Source organism: Diadema antillarum, unplaced genomic scaffold, assembly GCF_040938485.1.
Source record: "Diadema antillarum isolate AM-2024a unplaced genomic scaffold, OU_Dant_1.0 scf00000128, whole genome shotgun sequence".
Lineage (NCBI taxonomy): Eukaryota > Metazoa > Echinodermata > Echinoidea > Diadematoida > Diadematidae > Diadema > Diadema antillarum.
This window is the reverse complement of record NW_027271017.1, coordinates 2,168,648-2,188,928: the sequence shown is the minus strand read 5'-3', so window position 1 is coordinate 2,188,928 and position 20,281 is coordinate 2,168,648. Positions and strand designations below refer to the sequence as shown.

At 39.5% G+C, this 20,281-nt stretch overlaps 1 protein-coding gene across 1 annotated transcript in view; it reads left to right on the top strand.

Moving 5' to 3' along the window:
- Positions 1–18,745, top strand: part of LOC139720473 (transient receptor potential cation channel subfamily A member 1-like) — a 43,754-nt gene extending 25,009 nt beyond the window's left edge. Inside the window, 19 exon segments of the mRNA XM_071631829.1 lie at positions 210–258; positions 1,014–1,217; positions 1,670–1,836; positions 2,251–2,415; positions 3,343–3,457; positions 4,429–4,598; positions 5,044–5,125; positions 7,543–7,602; positions 8,101–8,196; positions 8,481–8,551; positions 9,394–9,567; positions 10,100–10,181; positions 10,925–11,103; positions 11,838–11,967; positions 12,756–12,953; positions 13,451–13,630; positions 14,519–14,637; positions 15,409–15,543; positions 18,529–18,745. Of these exon segments, the coding sequence (XP_071487930.1) occupies positions 210–258; positions 1,014–1,217; positions 1,670–1,836; positions 2,251–2,415; positions 3,343–3,457; positions 4,429–4,598; positions 5,044–5,125; positions 7,543–7,602; positions 8,101–8,196; positions 8,481–8,551; positions 9,394–9,567; positions 10,100–10,181; positions 10,925–11,103; positions 11,838–11,967; positions 12,756–12,953; positions 13,451–13,630; positions 14,519–14,637; positions 15,409–15,543; positions 18,529–18,745 (2,593 nt within the window).
- Positions 18,746–20,281: the final 1,536 nt, after the last annotated feature.

Below are 20,281 nucleotides of genomic sequence, written 5' to 3'. Positions count from 1 at the left end.
TAAAAGTATAAAAATCTACTTTGTGTTCAGTCTTAAATTTGAATCCCACATAGCAATGTACTCGTCAGGCCCACATTAAGCCCACCGTAAGCAGAATGCTACCTTCCTCATTAATACTTCGATGTAACACAGCTGAGTTCTTCAAGGATTTATAGAGCAATGCTCTTGACCTTGTATGTATTTGAACTTCTCTCCGTTTCGCATCGTAGGGCAGCCATGTTTGATCACGTGGACGTGGTGAGATACTTGCTGGAACAAGTAAGTATGCCCCCCCCCCCCCCATTTGATATCAGTGATGTTGATGACAGCTAACGTAGAGCGATAATAGTGTATAATGTTTGTATATAATGATAATGTTAATGAATAATACATTTGGAACTATGGTAGTGATGTAATTGATGTGAGGTATATGTACACACACACACACACACGCACAAACGTGTAGCAAACATGTTGGTTCTATTCCCAACAAATTTCATATATCAATTAGTTAAAATTGTTTTTCATACAATTTTTCAAAATATCACTTTCATAACAGGAAATTAAATTAGGGTTTGATGAAAACAAGTTGCATTTTTTGTGCAGGTGACGATCGATCAGCTCAGCGCTACCGCTAGATAGCCCGCAATATGCAAATACATAATGATAGTCGGCCGCCGCTTGCATTTGCATGCATATACGCTATGTGTTAATTCGAGGATCAAGTACAGTAGGAGATTATACAGCACTCAGAGACAGAAAGGGTAGGCCCTATTCTAAAGTGAAAATACTCTTTGCTAAAATCCTCTGTTGGATAATAATGATGATATTGGATGTCCTATTTTCTGTTAATACAAAGAAATATTGGACTCGCTAAGCAAAATATTGGACTCGTCTTCGACTCGTCCAATATTTGTGCATAGCTCGTGCAATATTTCCTTGTATTAACCTCAAGGCCATCCAATATTATATAAGTATTATGTTATCAAACAATATATTTTTCATTGTGTTCAAATTCTACTCATCTACTTCAGGGAGCTGAGCTGGATGTACCAGACATCGAGGAGCGTACCCCACTGCTCCTGGCGGCGTCGCGGGGCGGATGGCGCTCCGTTCAGCTGCTGCTGCAGAAAGGCGCTGATTTCTACATAAAGGACGGGGAGAAGAGAAACCTCCTCCACATCGTCATACTACATGGAGGCAACATCCGGGATCTCAGGGTCAACGGTGACCTCAAGGTAAGGGTTAAAGGTCATGGTAGAACAGCTCGAAGGGAACTTAAAATCATCATGGTCTAGGGCAATTATCCCCTGGGCAATTACCCCGGACCCTTCCCCTGGCCCTAATCCTAATCCTAATCCTAATCCTAATCCTGAACCTAATCCTAGCCCTAACCCAAACCCATAACCCTAAACCTAACCCTAATCTTTACTCTAACCTTACCACTAACCAGTGTTTAGCCGGGGGGTAATTGCCCTCTGGGGGTAATTGCCGGGATACGCATTAGAATTATTCTTGACTATGCAATGGTGCTTGTAAATGTATGCATGTGTTTCTTTTAGATTTTGTTTTGGTTAAGGGGTTTTGGTCGTTTTTTGTTTGTGTGTGTGTGTGTGTGTGTGTGTGTGTGTGTTTTTAACGTGTGTGACGTCATAAGTCTTTGAAATAATGCGCCCTCTTTCGGCAGGAGCACGCCTTCGCTGATCTGCTGAACGAGCGAGACTTGCACGGCTGTACGCCGATGCACTACGCCACCCAACGGGGCAACATCAAGTGTGTGGAGAATCTCATTGACCTCGGGGCTACTGTCAACCTGAAGGACAAACAAAAGCAGTCTCCGCTCCACTTCGCGGCAAAGTGAGTTAACTCTCTTCCCACTATCTTATATTTTACCATACACCATCATTATGTTCATAATATTATTATAATTAAATACATATCCACAAATTATTCTCTTCGTAGGAGAGTCAATCTTGTCCTGATCGAAACCAAGTTTTGAATATAACTGCAAGAGAATCAGTCTTGTTGTACATTATAAGCAATAACAACGCCATGATTCTAGATTATCATGGTGATAGTGATAATAAGCTTAATAATGATACCGGTATCGATACTGGATGATTTGGTACTTAACAGAAGTTTAAGTTGTTATTTTTTTTCCACTGTCATAAAAAGGACGACATTTTACAGTTAAGTATCAATAAACATACATGAGAAAGATATTTTGTCTGCAGCCAGCTGCTTAGTGTTTGTCCTTGTTTCAAATAATAGGTACGGCCGTCTGAATTCGTGCAAGCGGCTCCTTGATAGCAAAATCGGGCCGAACATCATCAACGACACAGACGGTGAGGGTATGACTGCCCTGCACATCGCCGCCCGGAACGGCCATCAGAAGGTGGTGCAGCTGCTACTGCTTCGAGGAGCCCTCCTACACAAGTTAGTTCCTTATTTCTCCCCCTTTGTCTTGATATTTGATGTTATAGCCTCTACACGTCGATCCGTAATAAGGCAAAGTTGCATCATCCTTGATCCTGATTTGAAAGTGTCCCCCTATAATATTCAACGTCGAAACCGATATCAATACTATGTTCTCTTGATGAGAGAATTCAAAAGTTGTCCAAAGAAAGTGTGACATTAATATCTTAATGAGTACAACTGTGAAAATCATATTGAAATCGGATATAATCATGAATGTAATGAATTGTAAGGTTTCAATAATTTTTGCAAAACAGTTCTCAGACAGTGATATGAATATAACGAGTGAGACGGTGATGTCTTCACCTCACAATTTCCCATTGATTGCGTACCATAGAATAACGTAAATTTATTTTCTACCGCCCCCTCCCCCCCCCCCCCAAAAAAAAAGAAAAAAAAATTAAACATAATGTTATATCTGGTTGGATATCTTCAAAACAATGATCAGTAAGATATTTCACCATTTGTTTTGAGACTAGGTCACAATATCATTGACTCTGAATTTAAAAAAAAAAACACCTGGAAATTTCTACATTTCATGTACAAACTGTATGGCAAATTGTTAAGGAATGACACCATCAATTCACTAATTGCATATTCATATTGACTGTTCAAGAACTGTTTTGTAAAAGGTTTTAGAGAAACTTCACATTTTCATAACCTCCTTAAAGGTAAGAATAAAAAATTGCTAGATATAATTAGCAGTGGAAAGATAGAAGTATGCAAGTAGCCATTTGCCATCACGAGACCGAAAGCAAATTCCTGAGTTTTGAGAATTTTGCACATGTATTTACAATTTTATTTCCCGAATCATTATTCCAACCGCGTGTACAGACCCATTCAGTAACTATTGTATCTACCGATATCCGGTTACCTTTTACTCCTCAGGGACTACAAAGGCCGTACACCGTTCCATCTTGCGGCGATGGCCGGATACCGGGAGACAATGGATATCCTACTATCCACTCACGGCCATCTACTGGACCAGAAAGACGACACTGGTGTATGTATCCAATAGTAATTTTGATTTGGAATACATGAAACAATAATGATAATAATAATAAAGATTATAATAGTGATAATGATAATAAATATCAATAATAACACTTATATCTCGCTTAATACTGACGTTTCTACGCGCATTAATACGGAAATGTCTAAAACTTTCCAGTATGTCGGAAATCAAAAAAAGAATAGTTTTCGCAATACAGCTTGCAGTGGAGTGATGAAAGTCGTGAGTGGGGGTGGGTTGGGGATTGGAAGTATAAGGAGTTGCATATCATCCATGATTCTTGCAATGAAGTTCATACTAGACTGTTTACGTGCGTTTTAGTAGGAGCCCTCTTGATCCATCTATCATGGCAACTGGTGGGCAGGGCGTTGGTGGTGGTAGGGTCAAGAGTCAACCCCCTCCCCCTCACCCCACCCCCACCAAAAAACAAACAAACAAACAAACAACAAATAAACAACAATAATAAACAAGCATGCAAACAAACAACCCTCGGGAAGTATAATGGGTATTCCTGTGTGGGGGTTGTGTTATATTCGTTTTGTTTTTTACTGAATTTTACTCCACTGCCTTTTTTTTTTTTTTTTTTGCTATACATTCATTTTGTTTTTTTGTGGATATTTTAAGAGTTAAAAGTTTGCACCCCCCCCCCCCTCATGAGCCACTGGCCATGGTTCATTCTAATCATAATTATGTTAACGTGTGCTCCATATGTTTGTTTGTTTGTTTGTTTGTTTGTTTGTTTGTTTGTTTTTTATTGTTCCATATTCCACATTTCAATAAATAAATAAACCATAAAATTTTCAATACAAAATTATGGATGAATTGTCAAGTACAGCATTTAAGACAATTTAAAGTGTGAGATATGAGGAATCTACATAGAAGCATAGCTTGTAGGGTGTAGATTCCCAGATGCTGATGTGAGATTAATGCTTACTTGATATTTACATATGTGACTTCATCAGTGTTCGCCCATTCTACTGGCTGCCCAAGAAGGCCAGCCTGGTGCCGTAACCTATCTCATGGACCATGGAGCAGCCTTAGACCTAACCAACTGCTGTGGAGATGGGATCATGGATATTGTCTTCGATACACACAACAAAGATGTGGCCGTGGCCATAGTTTTACACACAAGGTAAGGATTCAAGCCAAAGAATAGTTATCGGAAGGGCTCAAAATGCATCTTGCCCAATTCTGAATTTGCTTACAATTCATCAAAAGGGTCTGCCAAGAAACTCGTCTGGCTGACGCGATTTGCCAGGATAATAAGTTGATTTGGAGTATTTTGAGATCAAAATCATCTTATTACTGAATGTGCCCCTCCCCCCCCCCCAGAAAATCCTTATAACTGCATGTTGATCATAATGATGTATTTCAATCATTCTATCATTATGGTTCAAAGCGTTTGAAATAAAACTATAATCGTTCTGCTTATATCTCCCCGCAATACAATGCAATGTGCATCGACAGGGAAAATTATCGATCATTCCGATGTACCTGATATCGAGCCATCGTACAATCACGATCACGATATTTCGATATGTAATCTAGATCTATTATACCAACCTCTTCTCTTCCAGGTGGGATGAACTCTTGGTCAGTACCATGAATAAAAACAATCCCATCGACAGACTGATTCAGCACATGCCCGACGTCTTTGCGGTAAGATTCTTTCTTTAATTTCTTTGTTTTAGATCGAGTGTGAAAAAAACAACAACAACAACATATTTTTCTGTATTTGGTCAAATGGGACGAATCCGAATGAATGCTTACGAGAAAGTCACCACGAGGCTGAAGGCTTTAACTCCCTTTCAAAGGGCTATAGTGAATGAGGATTCAGTGCCATCCTTATAGGAGCACGTGCCCTGCTCCCAGGGAACTCAAACCCGAGCCGATTGATAGTCCGACACATAACCTTCAGAGAGGTTGAAGTTTCAAAAACAAGAAAATAGAAATTTAATGTCACATTATTGTTTTTCTGTTAAAGGGGATGGTATGGTTTTGGTTGAGATTGGGGATTCAGATTTTACCCTTTTTGCAAGATAATTTGAAAGCCCTTACGAAATATTCATAGCATACAATTCTAAGAGGAATTCAAGTTTATTTGATTAAAATCGGTTTTGGAATGACTGAGATATTTTTAAAAAAATAAAACAAGGATGCCCTAATAAAACGTTCGCCCCACCTTCTATTAGGACCATTTGTGTCTGGATATCTCAACCATTTCAAAACCAATTTTCATCAAATAAACTTTGTATACTTTCATTTCATATTTCATAAGCGGTTTCTCATTATCTCACAAAGTAAGTTTGAAAACTGAAGCCCCGTCTCAACCAAACTCCTTCATCCCTGTAGTGGTAATATCCTTTGGACTTGTTAGCTCACCTGAGCCAAAGGCTCAAGTGAGCTATTGCGATCGCCCTTCGTCCGGCGTCCGTCGTGCGTCGTGCGTCGTGCGTCGTGCGTCGTCCGTCGTCCGTCGTCCGTCGTCCGTCGTCCGTCGTGCGTCGTGCGTCGTGCGTAAACTTTTTACATTTTCATCTTCTTCTTGAAAACCCCAGGACCGATTTTCATCAAACTTGGCAGGTAGCATCCCTAGGGGGTTAGGAACTCAATTTGTTAAAATGGGCACCATGCCCCACCCAGGGGGCCCCCAGGGGGGCCCAAACCCCCCAAAATTAAGGAATCTGTAAAAATCTTCTTCTCTAGAACCAGAAGTGATAGAGCTAAGTTAATACTATGAGTTAGTACATTGATGACTGTAGTTTCAAGTTTGTTCATGGCAGAATCAGGGGTGCCCCCTTTGGGACCCAGGGGAGGGGGGTGGGGAAGGGTTCTAATGGGGCCTAAATTGTACATTTTCATCTTCTTCTTGAGAACCCCATGACCCATTTTCACCAAACTTGGCAGGTAGCATCCCTAGGGGGTTAAGAACTCAATTTGTTAAAATGGGCACCATGCCCCACCCAGGGGGCCCCAGGGGGGCCCAAACCCCCCAAAATGAAGGAATCCGCAAAAATCTTCTTCTCTAGAACCAGAAGTGATAGAGCTAAGTTAATACTATGAGTTAGTACATTGATGACTGTAGTTTCAAGTTTGTTCATGGCAGAATCAGGGGTGCCCCCTTGGGACCCAGGGGAGGGGTCGAGGAGGGGTCCTAATGGGGCCTAAATTGTACATTTTTATCTTCTTCTTGAGAACCCCATGACCCATTTTCACCAAACTTGGCAGGTAGCATCCCTAGGGGGTTAGGATCTCAATTTGTTAAAATGAGCACCATGCCACACCCAGGGGGCCCCCAGGGGTCCCAAACCCCCCAAATGAAGGAATCTTTATAAATCTTCTCTAGAATCAAAAGTTATATTAGTAGAGCTGAGATAATACTACAAATTTGTTCATAGGAGATCCAGGGGTGCCCCTCTTGGGTAGGGGGGGGGGGGGTGTGGTTGGAAGGGTCCAAATGGGGGCCTGAATTGTACATTTTCATCTTCTTCCTGAAAACCTCATGATGGATTTTTGTCAAACTTGGCAGGTAGCATCCCTAGGGGTCAATATCTCAATTTATCAAAATGGGCACCATGCCCCACCCAGAGGGCCCCAGGGGGCCCCAATCCCCCCAAATTAAGGAATCTTTAAAAAATGGGCCCTTGATATTGTACATTTTCATCTTCTACTTGAGAATGCCTGGTCAAATTTTGGTAGCTGCTCTGTGAATAAATTAGATTAGTGACTGCGTGAAAGGTGAACTTGCGATACTCAGGTGAGCGCTAGACCCGCGGGTCTCTTGTATTTCTGTAGAGATCATCCAAGACGATATGAATTAATGTCATGGTGATGATTAAGATTATCAAACTGATACCATGTAAGCATTACAGGTCATCTGAAAAATATTTTATACAATAACGCTAAGTTTAAACGCGCTTTTATGTCAAATGATGAACACTGCTATACCATGTAACCATTTCAGGATATCTGAAAAAGATTTTAGATAATAACTCTAAATCTAAACGCCCATGTGACTGATTTTATGGTGATGTATGTCTCAATATCTTCTCGTTGTTACGACGTTTTATCTCCAGAAAGTCTTGGATCGTTGTGAGACCCATTCGGACGAGGACCCGAGTAGTGTTGATTACTGGGTGAGTTAATGTTCCGCCTGGCAGCTAGATTTATGTTCTATTTTTGTCTATTTATTTTTTCTTTCAATCCGCATAAGCATTACCATAATTTCTATGGTTATATGATGTTTATTATTTAGCATGAAATGATCGAAGGGTCAGTGTGGTATACTTATACGTACATATATACATTGCACTTACTTAAGGTGTTGGCAATGTAAACAGACATGTCTTAAAATTTTCTATAAAAAAAGGGACTGTGTTTGATGAATGTTATTCTTGTTTATTTTGTTATCGCAGTATAAAATACTTCCTCATTTAAAAAAAAACGAAAACAAGATTCTTATATGCGTTAAGATCACGATCGCGAACTGAGTTATCTCCTGTCTCTATACGTCGTATATGCGATGAGCTAGGTCAGTGTTTTACTTTACATACCTCGTAACGTGGGAGTCATATCAGTTCCTGATTCGTTGATTTGCGCTTATTTGTTTGTTTCCATTTTTTTCTCCCTTACAGCAAAAATTTGACTTCAAATATCTCCAACTTCCGGTTCAACTGCGGCGAAAATTCCTGAAGGAAGGGTGCAAAGTCAGCCCACTTTGCACTCTTAATGTAAGTATAACGATTCTTGTAAGATCACAGATTATGATTGTTTTTTTTTTCGGACATTAATGAAGAACAGCGGTTCATTTATTGTCATACCAAAAAAAAAAGTGCTGTACATTTCAGTGAATACATTTAAATGTAGTTTCACTCAATAACTTTGTGAAATTGACTTTGTATTTCATTCTTGAATTTAAATGAAATGTAAAATAAGACAAAATTAGTTCAGGTTCGAAGTTCAACGTAAGTTCCTCAAAGAAAAAAAAAACAGATTTTCTGTTGTTGTTTTGCAGTCAATGGTGAAGTACAATCGAGTTGAGCTTCTTTCTCATCCGCTGTCTATCAAGTATCTCGACATGAAATGGTGAGTTTATCTGCTTATCATATTTCGAGAAGAAATCACTTAAAGCGTACAAATATACCTAGCAATAACTGGGAATTAAATAAAATTTCTGTAACCCTTCTGTGTGTGTGTGTGTGTGTGTGTGTGTGTGTGTGTGTCATTTCTCTTATAAATTTCATATCATTTCTCTTATAAAAGCAGGGTATGATTTGGTAAAAAGACCCAAATATATCGTACTATATGCTTGAAAAATTATTTAGCAGCACAAGAAGGAAGAATACAGCTGCTTTTTTGTTGTTGGTGGTAATATTAATTTTATTGTTAATATGGATTTGATATTTGAATGAAACTCAAATAAAGAATATCATAAAACAAAAAAAAATGTGTGTGTGTGTGTGTGTGTGTGTGTGTTTGTGTGTTCGTGTATATATGGAAGAGAAGGATAGATAAAACATTGTCAAACGTTGTAAGACAGAGACTGGCTGAGGCAGTGAGGAGAGAGAAAAAGAGAAGCAGCATTATTGCAGATATATCAGGAGTTTCTGAAGTTTCAGTGAAGTTGTATGACCTAGGCCTATATGATGAGCGATGTACGCCAGGAGAGACCACTGAACCATTGGCCGCAAAGTGGGGTTTCAGTGCCAGGATTAAAATTGCAATCTGGGTATTTTCTGAGTTTCATCAAGCCCACTAAGTTAATGGTCACTGACGGTATAGACAATTTCCCGCGCATCTGGAGCGCGGTGTGACTTGTCAATGTTCTTTCCGTAAGTCTCTAAGATGTCCACTCTTTATCTACATAGAGCATCATCGGCGCGCTCTACTATCTTCATTCCTGACCACTATTTTCTCACTTAATGCAGGAAATCATATGGCGCCGCCTGTCACACGATGTTCATTGGAATCTACCTCTTCTTTCTCGCCATGCTGACGTCATTCGTGTGCTCGACCGACCCCACCCCAGTTGTCAACAACACGGACATGGGTGAAAAGGACTGGACGACAGACCCCCACATGTCCAAGAATGTAAGTGCTGTGTCTAATGTCTTACAGCACTTTATTGAGTGTGTGTGTGGAGGGGGGGGGGGGGATGGTGGAGGTCCGGAGGGGGTCGAAGAGTAGATTGTCGTTCGTAACACATGACCTATACTCGGGCTCCTAGCATGGAATTGGAGATACAAAAGTATCTGGCTGTTATTCTGGTTTTATATCATATAACCATGAATTTGACCTATAGTCAAAAGTATACAATGGGTGATTTTGCTAAGAGTTCCTGGCAAACGCACAGGATGTAATAGAGATCATCCGTTATTATAAAACATTACATTGCTAAATACAAACATACCATGTGTGTACTACGGAATTAATGAAGAATAGAGAACCATATAACAATGTTTAAACATGCTGAATATCAAATTTTAGTATTCCAATTTCTTAAGCAAATTTGCTAGCTTAAATTACATAATTATTGTAAGGAGTCTTTCCTGTAGCAGAAATTCACTTCTTTCTTGGAGCAATCGCCATCTTGATGTTACTCTCCTCTTCTCCATTGTTCTTGCAGTTAAACAGCTCCCAGTACATTTGCACGATAATGCTTACCTGCTTCTGTTCCTTCAACATCCTGAAAGAATTAGTACAGGTAGTACAACAGGTAAGTCACAGCTTTGTAGACTATCTAGACCGATCCAATCAGGCAGAACACCCGCCATTAACTGCGGTGTCCCAGTTGCACACGCGTATGCTGAATGCAGTTTATTGAGGCGGGCGCAAGCTGGTCAACGTAAAAGCTGCACGCTTTCGCCATGTACGCACGCGCGCATGGGACGCTGCATGCGATAATGGCGGATTTTGCTGTCAGGCCGGATCATAGAGCTGTGAAATGCAGCTCTATGGGCCGGATCGGTCTATAATAGTCTTCTCTATGTTCTCTATATCCTATGTAGAATGAGAGTGAGTTTCGTTTGTTTTTGCAACTACGTCTGCATAAAAGAAGGGAGGTTGGAAAACAAGCTCATGAATCCAAGATTTAGAATCAGCAATTTAACCAGAAATGAAAGTATAAGCACCTCACTGACAACCAAGTATGTAAAATTTAACTCCTCGATAAAAAGTTAACCATTCTGATAAACGAGCCTGAAGAGCCGTGACTGTATTCGGAAGTATTCGATCCGCAGCACCTGTTGATGCTGATGTCTGTCCATGATAATTTCATAGAAAACTGGACTTAAAGTTTCATCCACATCGCAGTAGATATTTCATTGTTGGACTTGGATCTGCTGTGAGATGGTTATACAAGGTAAACCATAGAACGTGTAATGTCTAGGCAAAGGGACAGAGAAATAGATCTCTAAATAATCTTTTTCTTTTTTTGCGGCGCCTTGCTCGTGCATGCAGCAATGGAAATACTTCATAGACATGACGAATTACCTGGAGTGGACGCTGTACATCTGCACACTTCTCTACGTGGGGCCTTTCCTGAAAGACGATGGGACGCCCTCATCGCACTTTCAGTGGGAATGTGGGGCCGTGGCGATATTTTTGGCTTGGTTTAACTTCCTTCTCTACCAACAACGGTAAGTCTGCAACGGGTCTCATCGCACTACAAGGAATGTCGTTGATCTCTATCAAGACCACTGTCATAAAATTATGTTTTCCTACTGTTATCTGAAATAGATAAACAGGTTGTCTGCATGGCTAAAAGAGCTACCACTATTGTGATTATGGTTAACCAAAATGTTATGTGTTAAAATGTTATGTGTTTTAATGTTTCCGTTATACTTTACATCAGCAGTTTATCTCCTTTAAGAATCTAAATGCAAAAAGAGATAACGCCATATTTAAACTTTATTAGGTAAACTCATCATCATATTTTAAAGGAACATCTAATCTTTTCAATAACACTGCATCCATTACACACATACACACACACACAAAACCACATTTTTGAAGATATTGCTAAGATTATAATTTCATACCGCAATTGTTTTCTTTGCTTTTCAGCATTTTCAATCTCATGTCGAGTTGATAAGAATGGATGTGTCTGTGTCGCTTTTAGAATTTAAACTCTTCAGGTAGGCCCTAAATAGAAATAATCATATATAAAATATACTCAAAGAAATGACAAAAGCGTTGATATTAGTCATGATAATGATGACGGTGATAAAATGGATAATGATAATGATAACAATGATAATGATATGATAATAACCGCAATCATCACACTCATCAATATCCAGCAATTCAACCATGCTAACCCCGGCCTCAAATTGAAATAATGTGTTGTTGGTGATGTGTGCTTACCTTCCAGACTGGGGACCACAGGCATCTACGTGGTCATGTTCCTCCACATCCTGAAAACCCTCATCAGGGTCGTCTTCGTATTCCTCATCCTCGTCATCGCCTTCGGCATGTCTTTCTTCATCCTCATGAAACAAGAGGTATACCTTATGAATTCAATTTAAATGATTTTATTTCCATATAAAGTAATACAGAGCAATATGCATAACGCTTACATGAGAACATAATATTTTAAGGAACTTTGAATCACATGGTTTTAACAAAACATGGATACAATTACAATAATATCAGCTTTGTTTTTAGATAAATAAACAAGTAAGCAATAAAATGTTATTTTGTAACTCTATAATTCTGGAAAAGAGGAATTCATATAGCCAGTTGTGAATTACACTAGGAGATGAGGGCATCTCAAAATCCGTCAAGGACTCCATGTATGAAAACTTTGATATCATGACGTCAGGCAAAACAAATGAAGTCCCCATTCCTGTCACAGAGTGGTTGTACATTGCACATACAATAATTATACCTTAACAATGCTCTGAAAAAAGCTAAGACACACTCACAAGTCTTCAAACAAGGATATGATAACACGTGGGACCAGGAACTACCAGTTCTGTTGGGTGTTTACATCAGTCGATTAACTCAGACTACATTTTGACTACTGATCGGCCCAACTGCTGGCGTTTTGTGTTTCCCAAACAAGAAAGATATTCTACATTATTTTGATAGTAGATCATTGTTACAGCTTGAATGTTTTCCTTCAGTCACCATTGTCTTATATTGAACTTCGTATTATACACCAAAAAAAAAAACCCTTAACGCTAGGTGCACTTTCTCTTTAAATAAGTATAAATGTCTAATTGATAAAACAACCAAGTTAGAAAGTTTGGTTGGTATACAGTATTTTGCTTGTTCTCTCTCGATGTAGACCAACAACGCCTTCGCCAAGCCTCACCTGGCGATAGTCCGTGTGATGACAATGATGATGGGCGAGCTGGACTACATCAATTCCTTCGTCACGCCTCTCTTTGACATGAAACCGTACACCATGCACTATTCGCAACTATCGATCGTCTTTCTTCTGATCATGTGCATTCTCCTTCCAATATTACTGATGAACCTTCTGGTAAGGGCGACTACGACTTTTCAAATGCATAATATATTGATATATCATCAGTATCTCTCTCCCTCTCTCTCTCTCTCTCTCTCTCTCTTTCTCTCTCATTCTTCCTCTCTCACTGTCTGTTTGCATACTTTCTTTATTTTTCATTTTATTGTGCATTCTCTTTTTCTTTTGTTTCGCATTGTGAACAGTTTTTGAATAATGTCTCTCTTTTTATACATTTTTGTAGGTCAATGTACATAGCTTGCTTATCATTTCAAGATGAGATTTATCTGTTTTATTTGTTTGTTGGTGTTTTTGTTGGTTTGTTTTTGTGGTTATTTGTTGTTGTTGTTTTGTTTTGTAGTGTTGTGTTTTGTGTTTTGCGCGTGAACAGTGAGCGAACTTTGGCGATCTTTGGCTTCTTGTAGTACAAGGGTATTCATTAGAGACGCCATAACCAGTCGTTTGAAATATTATAGATCTAACAACGAGGTTTGCATGGTTTTGCACTCCAACAGATCGGTTTGGCCGTGGGAGACATCGCGGCGGTCCAACGAGACGCACAGTTGAAACGACTGGCCATGCAAGTCGACCAGTACACGGGTCTGGAGAAGAGACTACCGATGAGCATCATTGAGCGAGTCGACAAGGACTGCATCGTCGTGTTCCCCAACAGGATTGGCAAATTCTGCTGGAAGGTGAGACTAAGAATCCTTTAAGTAACTTCTAGATTTCTTATTTTATTGTTTTATTGTTTTGTTTCATTTCTGTTTATTACCGTTGCCGTTGGTCTGTTGAGGTATTTTTCTCTATCAAGACAAAGTCTTAGTCTGAAAGTGTATCAGTCGACATCAGATTGGATGGTACATAAACCCCTTTCCCCTTTTTATATAGAATGGTAGCAATTTAGACAATGTAAAGTGAAATGCCTATGAAGCAAGGGCTGGGGAAATGACGCCGAAAGCTCCTGACTTTAAAATAGATGGGTAATGTTTGTTTCAATATTTTACAGGTTCGTTAACCTAATTAAAGGTGTGTCATCCCGAAGGTTCCTTGTTCCGCAACACACAAATTCAGTGTACCTAGATGTTGGTTAAACCGAAAACGAAAACAAATAAATACACAAGAAAGGTTCCTTATTCCGACGGTTTTTCAATCCCAAATGAAAAGAAAGCGCACGTACCGACGAACCTTCTGTAATACTAACCTCATTTTATTTCGGATTAACACACCTTCGGAATTACGAACCTTCGGAATAACGAAATGTGAACAGAAAGTGTATCCCAAAAGATATATATTTAGGGAGCCCGGTGCAATGGAGTCGGCACCGTTTGACGAGAGTTGTCAGCCCTAAAAAGTTGTCAGCCTCTGACAATTACCATAGTAACAGTCAGTGAGCAGAGCTTCTCAGCCAACCATAACCAAGGATTTCACTGAAGTTGTCAAGGGCTGACAACTTTCATGAAACGATGCATAGATCTCTCTTTCATTTCTTGTTTGAACCTTCGGATGAGAATGCATACAGAGTGATTCGACCGTTATGCATGTTCGTGAACATTCAATGTATGCGTGCTCATTCGTTTCAGAGCATGATTCACACGGCAATGAGATTCAATTCGTCGGGTGAGGCTATCTCTACTCGGTCGACAGAGGGCGAGTTTGATCCAAGACAGATGCACGGCGAAGTCTGGAAGCTGAAGAAGCGGTGAGACCAGTGTTCCCTAAAGCTCCTTTAATTAGTCCATACTAATGGCCAATTATACAAATTTTGCGCAGATTTCAATAGATGCTTACACTACAGCGTCAAGAGGAAAGATCGATGGGGTGGGGGGTTGGTGGTGGGGATGTAGCAGCCTTACAGTGGTGATTGCCCCGATTAATCTTTCGTAGACAGTGTAGATCTCTTTGGCATAAATATTACGTACTCTTTCTAATGTTGTAAAAATAGAACAATCAGTTATCTCGTATGACTTAAAACGAAAAACAGCTTATGTTTTGTTATGAAAATGCAGAGTTTATGGTAAATGAGGGCACTGGGTATTGAAAATGCCATTGACCCATGCAGAAATTAATTTTTCTGTCTTATTCCATTATACCAAAGCGTCTATACAAATTTGTATACGCATGCATACGCACACAATCACACACAAAACACAAGGGTTCAACAGTAACTTTAATCCTTTGTTGCTGGTTCAAGTTAAACTCTTTGAATTTGACATTTTTTGGTAGCAAGAAAAAAGCAATGTAGTGGCCCGACATAAAAGCACATATGAAATTCATTTGAATTTTAGCTGTCGATTTGGGCAACCAAAAGATAGCATTTTGGAAATTTGGTGGCCCGACATCAATCTTTAAGTGGCCCCGGGCCACCGAGCCACAGCTGATATCGAGCCCTGCATAAAAGCACACACATATGCATATCCCAATACACTTTAACCTAATTGTCTCCATCGCCCCTCCCTCTCCCCATTGACAGACTGAAGGATATGTCTGGTCTGATGGAGAAACAGTACGACCTTCTGCGTCTCGTGGTGCAGAAGATGGAGATACGATCCGAGGCGGACGAAAGAGACGAGGGTGTGTGCACAGACCTCTCCACTTGCCGACCAAGGTACGAGCTTCATCGTTACCCCTGAAGATACCTTCGTCTCCACTCCTATATCAAGATGTTTAGAATGTAGGGTTTCATGTGACCAGGTTTCTTTTTTTTTTTAGGGGGGGGGGCAGCCGGGGTCAATTGGAAGGTGGAAGAATCTAACTGGATAGAATCTTTGAAAAGTCGTGGCTGTTATGATTTTTTTTTATCGATTATTTTTGTATTATTTTATTATTTTTTAAAGACCCAAAAGAGTGGGAGGGTTAGGGTTCGGGTCACCTGCACTCTTATGGGAATCTTCGGGTCTTCACCTCACCTCATGGGGTATAAAGTAACAGTAAACTTTCATCACTTGGCAAGAGCATAATTTCTCGATCCTTTATGTATTTTCAAGAAATCACGCCATAAAAAGACTTTATTGAAAAAGCAATATCAAATGAACAGAATTTTATTAAAGATGTTTTATCAAATCGAAACTAAATTGAAAGAAAGTTGTACTTACATATTATTTCCAAAAATCTATGTTAACACTTTATGTTCTTATGTGATAGAGACGGGAATTTTCATTCAGCTGTGTCAGCCGTCAAGTACTTCATAAAAATTACATTCTTTAAGGTTCTTTGAAACCTTTATGCGTGCAAATTTAGCAGCCTTGACATCATGAAATTTGTTTTTGTAAAAAAATTGACAATAACATGGAAATATTGGAGCATGGTTTTTTGCCTTTCTTTTTCATGTTGTAGTTTACGTGAAATTACAGTATCAAGGGAATATTTTCAATTTTCAAAGATTTAAAAGATTGATGTTACATCTGGGGATTCTGAAAAGCCAGTTGGGAAGTTGATTGTGCTTACATCATTGGTATTAAGAGATTAATCAATTGAATTTAATTGAATTGAACAGGTTTTATTGAAAATCATGTCTGGCAGCCAAAGGCTAAATTGCACATGTTTTACAATCATAGTTATAAAAACAGACAGATTATTTCGGTGCTCTGTACAAACAATGATATCACGAAATGATATAAAAAAGGAAGAAATATTACATATTTCATATCAATGTATATATATATATATATATATATATATATACACATATATTTCATAACAATGGGCTAACGACTGCATGCAACGTATGATCATATCTCACGGTAGTGTTGATAACAAGATTACTTTTTAAATTAAATGTCACATAATATAGAAGGAAGCCGCTTTTACCGATGCAGGTAAGAATCTATCTTTGCACAAGTTGCTTGAAAGTAAAGTTTGAGGGATGCTGGTTTGATCGTTTGGGGTTCTTTGCTTGGTTTTGTGTGCTTTGCTCTTCGCTTAATGTCTTGGTTTGGTTGAAGGAAAGCCCCATGCACACCCATTCAATTTGACTTTCAAGTAAAAGCGAGGCCGATGCACTCTGAACAGTGACCAGTTCATTTCGATAGTCTAGAGGAAGGATTTTTTTTTAATCTAATGTCACGGAATTTTATGTACTTACGTATTTTCGTGAAACAGTTCATGTAGCCTCCCATTAATTATGCGCGCAAATTAACAAATATATTTCATCTTTTGCAGGGCATCGTTGTTAGAAACTGTGCATTTAAACGCACGTTGGATCTACCAACAGAGTCCAGATTGTTCTGGAGTAAGAAAAATTTACCAATGATTAGCTCTGGTGACATTAAAGAGCAAGGGTTTCTAGCTCATGAATAATGTAAAAAGTTAAAAAAAAAAGTCTGCTGCATTAATTTCCGCAATTTCCTTCAATTTTTCATCTGGATTTCAACAAACCTTTCCCTTTCTCATTCGCCTTCTATGTTTATTTTCATTCAAAGTCAATTTTAAGATAGGGTGGCGTTTTCATCTAAGCTTTATAGTATATTTCTGCCTTTTTTTGCAGTGAAAGTGGGATGAGTGCTATCACTTTGATGTATCATGTCCGGTCGAGCTCTGGGTTGCATTGCTGAGGTTTTCCCTACTTACAGCACATTGTACTGCTTTGGAAAATTGGAGCTATAATAGATGTTGTTGTTGTTATTTTAAAGATCGAAAGAAGAGAGAGAGAGAGAGAAATGGGGCCCTATACAAATAATTTGCCCCAGACAGCACTTATAACATAAAACAAATATTATAGATCTTAAAGAGATATGAATATAATAGACATGCTGTCGATGTGTTTTGATATGAAAATGTATCAGCATGTATCAAGTGATTCCAGCATCATATACAGAGTAAAGGGAAAGAGAGGGGTAGAAGTATACACATAACGCCTAACGTTCGGAAATGGATGGAAATTGGAAATTGGAAATACAGAAATTGGAAACTGCTCCCTATCAAATTTCTGTTTCCGTCCCTCCCTCTCTCCCTCTCTCCTTCACTCTCTCTTTCTTTGGCATGATGTGTTTTCCTGGGTGTGTATTTCGTCCAAAAAAAAAAGCTAAAACAAAACAGTGAATAAATCCACCAATGCGCAAACAAAGGCTTGAAAATTTACCTTATTTCTCATCACCAAACTCGGAGGAACACTGTTCCGAATCTTGGCCCTTTTTGTTACCAGCTGCCAGACAATGTGACGTACAGTGTGAACACATTGTAAACACATTGCGAAACAGACATCACCACGTGAACACTCTGTGAAAAGCCGCACCACAGTCTCGACAGTGTGAAATCGTCTTCAAACTGCTGAATTCACATAGATGATAAACTCACATAGTCGACTATGTGAACACATTGTAAACACACTGTGGGACACTGTGTTCTTTCCAGCCGGGAAACGGAAGTATTAATCGAAACCATAAGATAGCCTTTTTAGAAATTTGGTGGCCCGACATGAATTTTCTATGGCCTTGGACCACTTTGCCTCCGCTAATGTTGAGCGGGCCCTGCTATATGTTATATCTCCAGGCAGTTTTGGGTTGGCAATTATCAATGAGAGAGTATAAAGTTGTCAAAAGTTCAAAATAATTGTTATAATTATAAATGCCAATCTTGCGACACACCTCCACAGGTCAAGCATGCGGATGAACTTGAGTCAAGCTGTGCGACTGGCCCGGAACCGTCAGGCGATCTGCTCACCGTCTCAGGGTCAGACTCGGCCGGGCAGCGGCAACAGTAGCCGACCTGGATCTGTTGGTCGTCGGAGTCCCATCGTCACCGGCCTGAGCTCCCCGAGTCTGCAAGGTTCAACGAGAAGCAGCCCCGTGGTCCCCGAACCGTCTTGCTGAGGGACCGGCCGGCAGAGAGTAGAGCAGTCAGTAGCCCCCGTCAGTCTCCAACATCATTAATAATTGCCACCATTCATATCTATATAAATTTGTATCTCTGGTTCTCACCTGACATCTCCTTAGTAAATACACGCGCTATTTTGCATTCTGCAATCTAGAGTTTGCTTGCGAGCTCAACCTTGCTTGCACTCTGAAACCTCATTCGACGATGCATACCAATATCACTTTTCATCCCTTCCGAACAGTCCGTTTGTAAATTTGAACTCCACACTATGATCATCATTATTATCAACGTAAGGATGTCATCCGCTTTCTTCGTATCAGGGCAATTACCCCCCCCCCCCCCCCCCCCCCCCCCCCCGGCTAAATACTGCTAAGTGGTTAGGTTAGAGTAACGATTAGGGTTAGGGTTAGGTTTATGGTTAGGAGTTTGCGTTAATGTTAGGATTAGGTTCAGGATTAGGATTAGGACCAGGGAGAAGGGTCCGAGGTAATTGCCCAGGGGGTAATTGCCCTAGACCTGTTGTCTTAAGTATATAAGAGGGACATGTCATTAATAATTTCAGTTGCAAATACCTTGTGTCCTTAATGCAAGCAATTAGGAGTTGAACGCTTTTGTAGAGCAATATTTGATTTTAAACGCAGAATTTTTCCTTTAATTGCGGATTTCTAATTAGAAAAGAGACTTTTCACGGATTGATATATCTTAAATCTACGCAGAAACGATCAGATCAAAAGTATGGTCCTATTCATATCCCCGATGATAGACTTAGATAACGGAATTGGATTCAATCACGGAAGCCACTACTCTCTCATTCGCCACACGGGATGAGATATCTCTTCTTGCAATGTCCATTTCAATTTCCTCACACTTACTTGAGTATGACCTGTCGTTATCACAATGTGAAAACTGTAAGTCAGATTGCAGTGCCAAAATTGCGAAAACGTAGCTGTGTAAAGGAAGAAGAGACATCTATGACATTTCTGCCAACTGCTGTGGTTGACCCGCTTGAATCGTTTTAATAAACTTAGATGTTGTAGGCCTGAATCGTTTTAATAAACTTAGATGTTGTAGGCCTGAGCTTTCTTACAGTGAACGAAAAGTTTTACCCCCCCCCCCCCCCCCCACAAACACACATAATAATTATGTTTATATTGGTGAATACCTCCTGGGAAACGAAAAAATGGGGACTACCAAAGAAATCTTGCTAGTCTTGTCGACTATTTCATTTGCCAACGTAACTTATGTTTATTTGTTTTTTCCGTTTGATTTTCATTTTCTTCAACTTGATTTCATACATAAATATTATGCGAAAATTTATTTCATTAATATCACAGAAAACATCAATATACAGATTACAATGTACATGAAAGAATTTATACGTCTTTCACTACCGTTAATAGACTGTTTGTACTCAAGGCTAATGACGTTTCGCCGTGAGGGTTGTGAAAGGGTTAAGTATAGACTTGTACGGTCACCAAAATCAGGTGTAGAGCCGGGCAAATTTTTGCCTGTCTAGCTTAGAGTGTAATAAG